General features: G+C 53.4%; 1 protein-coding gene across 1 annotated transcript in view; it reads left to right on the plus strand.

Moving 5' to 3' along the window:
• The window catches only part of FRMPD3 (FERM and PDZ domain containing 3), an 81,541-nt gene extending 72,806 nt beyond the window's left edge, over nucleotides 1-8,735 (plus strand). The window contains exons 14-15 of the mRNA XM_017859350.1: nucleotides 1,385-2,206; nucleotides 4,729-8,735. Of these exons, the coding sequence (XP_017714839.1) occupies nucleotides 1,385-2,206; nucleotides 4,729-7,847 (3,941 nt within the window). The 3' untranslated portion in view covers nucleotides 7,848-8,735. The remainder of the gene's footprint in view (nucleotides 1-1,384; nucleotides 2,207-4,728) is intronic.
• Nucleotides 8,736-8,744: the final 9 nt, after the last annotated feature.

Raw genomic sequence — 8,744 nt, forward strand, 5'->3', positions numbered from 1 at the left:
GGAAGGAAGGAAGGAAGGAAGGAAGGAAGAAAATGGAGTATTGAAGTCTCCTACTACTGTTGTTGAATTGTATATTTTTCCCTTCAATTCTGTCAGTTTTTTCTTCCTGTATTTGGGGGTTTTGTTGTTAGGTGCCAGTGCTGTATGTACTTTTGCCATAGATGTAATCTCTAGTGAAAGGCAGCACTGGCATATTGACTCTGTCAAACTGGAGTTTGAGTGGCATTTTGAAGTCTTGTTTTCCAGCATCTTGATCACCATGATGAGCTATAAGGGCAATGACTAAAAACATGGGTTTTGAAGTCCTTCAGACCTAGGCTCAAATCCAGTCTACCACTTGGTCTATGTAACCTTAGGCGAGTCAGTTTCTTTAGCTGTAAAATGTAGATAATGATAATAACTACCTCATTGGGTTGTTATGAAGATTAAGTAGGATCACATATATTAGGACCTTAGCCTAAGTTAGTGCTTGTTTGTCGTCTGTCTGTCTGCTGTCCGAGTGTATTCTCACAGATAAAATGGGGAAGAGCTCCAAAAACAGTGAGAGAAGGTATTCACAGATAAAGCATTTGCGATAGATAATTCTCAGATGCACACACCTACTGTCATTAAGAGCGATTGACGAGAGCATTTGCCACATGTATGTGTAGCAGGTAGGGCAGACCTGCATGAATGCAGAAAAGAACAAAATTTGAAGAATTGTAAGAATGCTTCCCCTACCCTCCTCCCACATATGCACATCCCAGCATATCTCCCATATACTTTATACATTCAGACCCTGGAATTCTAATATAGAGCATTATTCTTTTAGGATCCCTCCATCAACAGGCGTCTCTGAAATGCAAACTCTTGGGCATTATATGTAGCCTGTTTAACAGGTTTTGACTAAAGCATTAGTAACTTGTCAGATTTATTTCCTTCTGCTAGAAGAGATTCAAGATAACAAGAACAACAGAGCACTGGTGGTTGGAAAAGCTCTGAAAAGAGGTGGGGGCAGGGGCAGGAACAGTTCCAAGTGGGACATATGTCTACAGCTGATTTTCAAACAGAGGGTATCCATGTAAGAGTCCAGCTGTGCCCAGATACCAGGCTCTAAACCAAGGTGTTCACTCCCACCCCTACCATACCCCATGCCTTTTCCCATTTCAGAGGTGATGGGGCTATTAGCAGCTCAGGTTATTAGACTCTACTCACTCTACTTTCAGGGTCAGCAGTAACATAGCTCATCAACTTCCCTACCCCTAATCTTTGGCAGCCAGGCAATGCTTTGTCTTGGGACCTGCCACTCAGTCGTGCTGCAGAGACATGGGCCAGAGACGACAAGGGAGCTCAGTCACAATCCTCGGCACCAGGGTTCATCTGTTGATTCTCTTTCTGGGTTTAGATTACATGCACAGCGCCCACCGCCCTGTCACTGGGGGCCACCTGGGGAAAAAGGAGAGTAGTTATGTGGGCAGCGTGGGCACCAGCCCCAGGAAATCGAGCCGCTGCACGCCCCCGCCTGCCGACTCTGAGCTTGTCAGCTTCTGCTACCTCCATATGCGGGAACAAAGAAAGGAGCAGCAAAGTCGGACAGATGTCAACGAGAACCTAATCTTCTTTGAGGAGACCAGGCCCCGAACCAAGTCTGACCCCACATCCAAAAGTTCCGGCCAAGGTTATGAGGTAGTCCCTGATGACTTTGATGCAGCTAGCCTAGACCATGAGCCTTGTGCCAGCAGGGCCCGGTCCTACACCTTGGACAATTCCCTTGGGGCTGAAGCCCTGAATTTCTACTGTGACTCTTGCAAAGCCAAGCTCCAGGAGCAGCTGGGCCCTCGCAAAGGTGGGAAGCCTGGCTCGTCTCGTGACAATATAGTAGATTTGATGTCCCTCCCACCACCTGGGAGTGAGGAGGAGGAGGAAGAGGAAGATGAGACAACTTCTCTGTTGCCAGCCATTGCTGCCCCACCCCCTGGTTTCCGAGACAATAGCTCTGATGAGGATGACCCCAAGCGCCGGGCTGTCCAGAGCCAGGAACAAGGACGCCACCTGCGTGGGCTTCTGTACGATGAGATTCCAGTGACATTGATTGACAGTGTGCAGACCCGGACAGTTCGAGATCATGCCCAGGAGCTAGATGATGCTCTGGTGTCCACTCTGCAGGCTCTGGAAGCCCTGGCTGCATCCGAGGATGGACCACACCCACCACCCCCACAGACTGCAGGTAATGACCTATTCCTTATCCCTCCTTCCTCCCACTTCTCCTGTCCAGAAAGAGCCAGTGGGTAACATTGTGTCTTTCCAAATAGATGTCAGAGTCACTGAGGTATGTCAGGGCAGTGGATGGACCAAAGGTTGTTTAGATAGGGTCAGAGGAGCAACGATGTTGCAGCAGGGAGCAGCTGCTCAACTCTAGCTAGAGTTCTGGCGCTCGTCATTGCATCTCTTTGGAAATGCCTTACAGATAGATCCCAGGGATTGAGGTCATGACAGCTATGGATGCAGGCCAGGAGGGAGGATCAGAGAAAAACTGTGAGAGATGTAGAAGACAGGCGAAGAACAGAACATCCAGCATGCACATGATTGAAAGAAAAGCAAAACGACCAACTCACTACCTAGTGACCTGGGACCAGGGGAGCCAAAGGCCATCACTGCTCATGGCTGAGGTCTTTATCCTGCCTAAGAACATGGGCTCTGAATCAGATGCACCCAAATCCTGGTTTCTTCAGTCATTGTCAGTGTAACCTTTGGCAAGGCACTTACTTTCTCTGACCCTCATTCTGTAACCTTAAATGGGTTTTATAAAAGTAGTTCTATCACATGGGGTTGTCATAAGGATTGAATGAGATAATTCATGCAAAGCATGTAAGCACTGCCTAGCACACAGTAAGGCCTCAGTAAGTGGTAGCTATTGTTACTAAGTATTAGTTCATAGGAGAACCGTACAACATGCCTGCTGTTCCCTGTTATAGACATACGTATGTCCGTCTTGTAGACAAACACACATCACACACGTACCCATAGTCACATATATGTCCCTCCATACACATACACCTTAAAAAAAGAGAAGAGAGTCGGGCGTGGTGGCTCACGTCTGTAATCCCAGCATTTTTGGAGGCCGAGGTGGGCAGATCACTTGAGGTCAGGAATTCAAGATCAGCCTGGCCAACATGGTGAAACCCCGTGTCTACTAAAAATACAAAAATTAACTGGGTAGGCTGGTGCACACCTGTAGTCTCAGCTACTCAGGAGGCTGAGGCAGGAGAATCGCTTGAACCTGAGAGGCGGAGGTTGCAGTGAGCTGAGATTGCACCATTGCACTCCAGCCTGGGCGACAGAGTGAGACTCAAAAAAAAAAAAAGAGAGAGAGAGAGAGAGAGAGAAGAGGTAAATGACACAGCAACAGAAAAGGAATAGGGAGGAATAGGGACCACGAGAAAGCATGTGAGGCAGGGAAAAATGTAGAAAGGGAGGGTGAAGGTATTGGGGTCAGAGAAAGCCTGCCTTTTCCATATGTGAGGACACCCTTGACATTGGGCAGCCCCCATGTATTTGGCCCCCAGGGCTGGCATTTCTCTTTGCTTAGAGTCTGGAGAGAGTGCTAACTGCTTCCAGGCTCAAGTCCCATGTGGCTGCTGGAGAGAGGACAAGCTCAGCTAAATGGCCTCAGCTGCAATGACTGTAGGCAGGCTTGGCCAGATGAGGAGGGATAGAGAGAGACCTCTCTTTGCCAGCCCCTCTTTAGGACAATTAACAAAAATTTCCTAGCTGTTGAATCTAAAAATAGTTGTGATTAGCATGCTGTTTTGCATGTGATTTGCATGGTAATTTGCCATCAAACTGCCCAGATCCTTGCTCCACCTCTTTTGTTTCTGTTTTGGATTCCAGCCTTTCATCCCCTTCTTACAGCTTGCCCCTCTTTGTCCCCTCCCCTCCACTCTTCCCACCCTCAGCCCTGCATTCTCACCAGGCCTGACTGTTTTTCTCCAGCTGGAAATACTGCTGGCTAACCTTGGCTTCTATGCACTTCCTATACAGTCAGCCCTCTGTATCTGAGGGTTCTGCATCCACTGATTCAACCAACTGCAGATCAAAAATATTTGACAAAAGAAATATGTCTATACTGAACATGTACAGATTTTCTTGTCATTATTCCCTAAACAGCACAGTATAACAACTACTTACATAGCATTTACATTGTGTTAGGTATTATAAGTAATCTAGAGAGGCTTTAAAATACATGGAAAGAGGGCTGGGCGCGGTGGCTCAAGCCTGTAATCCCAGTACTTTGGGAGGCCGAGACGGGTGGATCACGAGGTCAGGAGATCGAGACCATCCTGGCGAACACGGTGAAACCCCGTCTCTACTAAAAAATACAAAAAACTAGCCGGGCGAGGTGGCGGGTGCCTGTAGTCCCAGCTACTTGGGAGGCTGAGCCAGGAGAATGGCGTGAACCTGGGAGGCGGAGCTTGCAGTGAGCTGAGATCTGGCCACTACACTCCAGCCTGGGCGACAGAGCGAGACTCCGTCTCAAAAAATTAAAAAAAAAAAAAATACATGGAAAGATGTACATAGGTTACATGCAAATACTATGCCATTTCATATCAGGGACTTGAGTATCTGCAAGTTTTGGAGTCTTCAGGAGTCCTAGAGCCAATCACCCATGAATACCAAGGGACAACCGTGTAGAGCTGGAAAAGAACTTGATTTCAGTAAGCATAACAAGCCCTATCCCTGTTCCTCCAGGTCTGATTGTGCTGGCCACAATCACTCCTGAATCATCGCTGGACTCGGGTCATGAAACCAACTCTTCAGAGCTCACAGACATGTCAGAGATGATGTCGGCCATGAAGCAGCACCAGAACACCACCTACTTCCTGGCCCAGCACCTCAACAAGGACAGCCTCCTTGCCCGCAAGGACCTGCCCTTCCGGATCCAGAGCTGTGCAGCCCAGGCTGTTCTTACGGCCCCTTACTCTCTCGGGCGCCCAGATCCCAACCCATCTCTCCAACCCATTGCCACAGGCCAGAGTAGTGGCCCCGCTGGCGCTCGGAGGAAGCTGCCCCAGTCAGAGGGCCAGGTACAAGGAGAACGAACATACTCCTTGGCAGTACACCCAGCACTGTCCCCACAGCTTAGTGAACAGAAGAATCTGAGCCTGCTGTCCTCAGTTCCTGAGGACAAAGGGCCTGGCCACACTAGGGCAGGCCTAGAAATGTCACTGAGGGCAGCCACGTCATCCCTCAGTGAAGAGCAGGTCTCTGAGCTGAGGGACAACCTGCCCAAGGAGGTCAGGTTGAGCCCCAAGCTTATCCTGGACCCAAAGGGCAGTGTGACCCCAGCCATCATCTCAGCTGCCCTACAGCAAGTGGTTCACAGTAAGAGTCTAGTCACTCCTGGTGGGGCTTTGGGGAACCCCCCCAGCAGGGGTGAGAGAAGGCTGGAGGCCAGCATGGGGAGGCCAGAGGTTAGCATGATGAGCAGCAGTGCAAATAAGAATCTGAAGTTCAAAATTAGCCCCAGTGCTCCAGAGACCTCGCGGAATTCTCAGCATCAGCTGGGCGCAGAGGTCTCTTCCAGCCCCAGAGCACCCACAGGCAGCTGGGCTGACAGCCTGCACCTCTCCCAACAGGAGGACAGGCTGCCTGTTCAAAATTTCCCTCCCAAAAGCTATCTTCTGCGAACAAGCCGAGAGTCAGTGGGCAAGCAGGCTACAGGGGAGGTGGCAGGCAAAGGCGGGCCAGAGGGTGGTAAGCCCACCCTGCAGAAGCAGGGCACCATCTCCAGCCAAGGAGAGAAGGCGCAGCTGGAGAGCACACCCAAAAGAAGCAAGCTCGAAGAGACCAGCCTGGTTCCCCGAGCTACCTACCCCATGTCTCTGCAGAGCCCCAGCTGCCAGTCAAGAAGCCACAGCCCCAGCTGCCAGCCCCATGGCCACAGCCCCAGTAGCCAGTCTCAAGGCCAGAGCCCCAGTTGCCAACCTCGAGGCCAGAGCCCACTGAGGTCTCAGGCTGCCAGCCGGCAGGTGAGCACCATGCCCTCTAGGAAGCTTGAAACAACTCTCAATGGAGCCCACTCGACCTCTGAAGGCCCTGCAAAACCCAAGTCATCCCGAGGTCCTTTCCGGCTACGCAATTTATTCTCTGCCACCTTCCCAACCCGCCAGAAGAAGGAGACAGATGAGCGGCAGGCCCAACTGCAGAAGGTAAAGCAGTATGAGCTGGAGTTTCTTGAGGAACTTCTAAAGCCACCAAGCCAGGGGGAGCTGCCAGGCACCGAGTACCTGCAACCTCCAGCACCTGGCCGCTGCAGCTGCCAGCTTCGCAGCAGCCCCGTGCAGCAGGGGCCTGGCATGTCCCGCGAGCAGAGGCGCAGCTGCGACTGCAAGCGCATCTGCCGGGGGGGCCGGCCGCAAGCCACCCAGACACCAGTGCCCAGCCTCCGGGGGAGGGAAAGGGACAGGGTCCTCCCTAGCCAGAGGCAGCCAGAGGCTGGCCCAGGCGTGAGCCTCAGCAGCCCCATTAATATCCGGCGCATTCGTTCTACCAGCCTGGAATCCCGAGAGTGCCGATCAGACCCTGAGAGTGGTGTTTCGTGCCTGACCACGTGTGCCTCAGGGGGCGAGTGTCTGGGAGCTCCCAACTACAGGAAACTGATGCGCCGCTACAGTATCAGTGAACTGGACCAGGGTGACAGGGCCTCGCTGACCTCGGATGTCTACCCACATCCGCCCCTGGGCATGCTGCCCAGGGAGGCCAAGGAGTTAGAGGCAAGCCTCCCCATAGCCTTGGGTCCCAAAAGCAGGTCTCTGGAGTCACCGACGCTGGGAGACCCCTCCTACGTCCAGGTTGCCCCAGAGACCAAAGGCCCCAGACAGATGGCCGTGTTCTCACTGCCCACAGAGGTGTACCGGAAGCCTGCCGAGCTAGACGAGGACAGTGAGAGCAGCAAGTGCTGCTCCATCCGCTACTGCTTCTACTACCGCAAGTGTGACATGGCAGATGATGCCAGTGATGGCAAGGATGAGCTCTCTTACTCTATCCCCATGAAGATTCTGCCTGGCATGAAGCTGGACGAGCAGGTGGTGCCTGTGGTGAGCAGGACCCTGCAGGTGCTGGATGCTGCTACCTGCAGCAGCAGCAGCCCTGAGGCCTCCCGCACTCAGGAGATTGACCTCCGTGTGTCCACCTTCGAGGGGAGCCTGGCCAAGATCAATGCCCTGCGGGCCCATGCCTATGGCCTCCCTGATGGCTTCCTGGCTGCCCGGCTGGACACCAACGAACTGCTGACAGTCCTGCGGCAGTGTGTGGCCAGCCCCGAGGCCCGTGCCCCCAAGCCCTATGTCTCTCAGATCTCCGAGTATAAGCTCGAGCTAGCTCTCAAGTTCAAGGAGCTCCGGGCCTCCTGCCGCCGTGTGGCCAATGTGGACAAGAGCCCGACTCACATGCTGGCAGCAATCACGGGCAGCTTCCAGGTGCTGAGCAGCCTCATTGAGACCTTCGTGCGGCTGGTGTTCATTGTGCGCTCCGAGGCCCAGCGCCAAGAGCTGCTGGCCAAGGTAGAAGAGGTGGTGAGGAACTACACCTTCCTGCTGCGTGCAGCTGAGGAGTCCACAGCCCGTAACCTTAACCAGCAGCAGCAGCAGCAACAGCAACAACAACAACAACAACAACAACAGCAGCAGCAGCAGCAGCAGCAACAGCAACAGCAGCAGCAGCAGCAGCAGCAGCAACAGCAGCAGCAGCAGCAGCAGCAGCAGGTGGCAGCAGCTGCAGGGGCAGCCACAGAGCACCCACCAGGCTCCCCAACTTCGGCGACTGTTATGAGCACATTCACCCACTCCTTGAAAACCCTTATTAAGTAGGGCATCTGCCCACACCTGTCCCCCTTCCCCAACCATGGCCCCAAGTTTGAGCTTTGTGGTCCTTGCATCTTGTGGTGAGTGTGTGTGTATCTGCTGGGCCAGTCAGGGTCCAAGAGCCCATCAGTCTCCAGGGAGTGGAAACTCTCGATTAAGGCTCTCTCTTAAGGGCTGCAGACTTAGCTGCCGCCCTGGGTGTCCTCACCCCTTCCCTGGCCTCTGGGCCTCACTGTGAGGATAAAGGCCCCTCGTCACTCTGCTCACAGCAGGGCTGTATTTTATCTCTTCTCTCGGGCTGAGAGGTGACATCAGGCTCACTTCCTGCTCAATCCGTGTTGGGCGCTGGGGGAGCCAGGGCCTGAAGGAAGCGGACCCTCAGGCCTTGAGCTCCTCATGGCATTGGCTCCCCTGCTGGGAGCAATGGCAGTAGCAGCAGGCCACATTGCCGTGCCAAGGGAGAGTGCGCTCAGTCCAGATGTGCCCAACCACCTTGGGCTCACACTCACTTGGCAGGTGCCACCCTGAGGGCCTGTGCCTGGGTGAGATGTCTGCAGAAAACAGCCACACTAGGCTCTTTGCAGCTGCCCAACAGGCTGCCAGCCTGGGGAGCCCTCACCTCCAGGTCCAGTAGCTCCACACCAGCCATCCCCAAAGTGCCCTGCCTCTCACTGATGGGCAGGGCAGCTCAGTCCACTAGGGAGCAAGCATCTGGGATCACCCCACTCGTTTTGGGTAAGGTACCTGGTGAAAACGTCTGCCTGGGGAGACCCAGTGCAGGCCTAGGAGCCCGCCCAGCCCAGCGCGGGGGCTGTTGCTGCAGGCGTGAGGCTCCTCTCTCAACATCTCTCTACCAGACAGACTGTCCTTAGGAGTTTGACTTAGCTGTGGATCGGGGAGGGG

This window comes from Rhinopithecus bieti, unplaced genomic scaffold (assembly GCF_001698545.2).
Source record: "Rhinopithecus bieti isolate Rb0 unplaced genomic scaffold, ASM169854v2 scaffold_50805, whole genome shotgun sequence".
Lineage (NCBI taxonomy): Eukaryota > Metazoa > Chordata > Mammalia > Primates > Cercopithecidae > Rhinopithecus > Rhinopithecus bieti.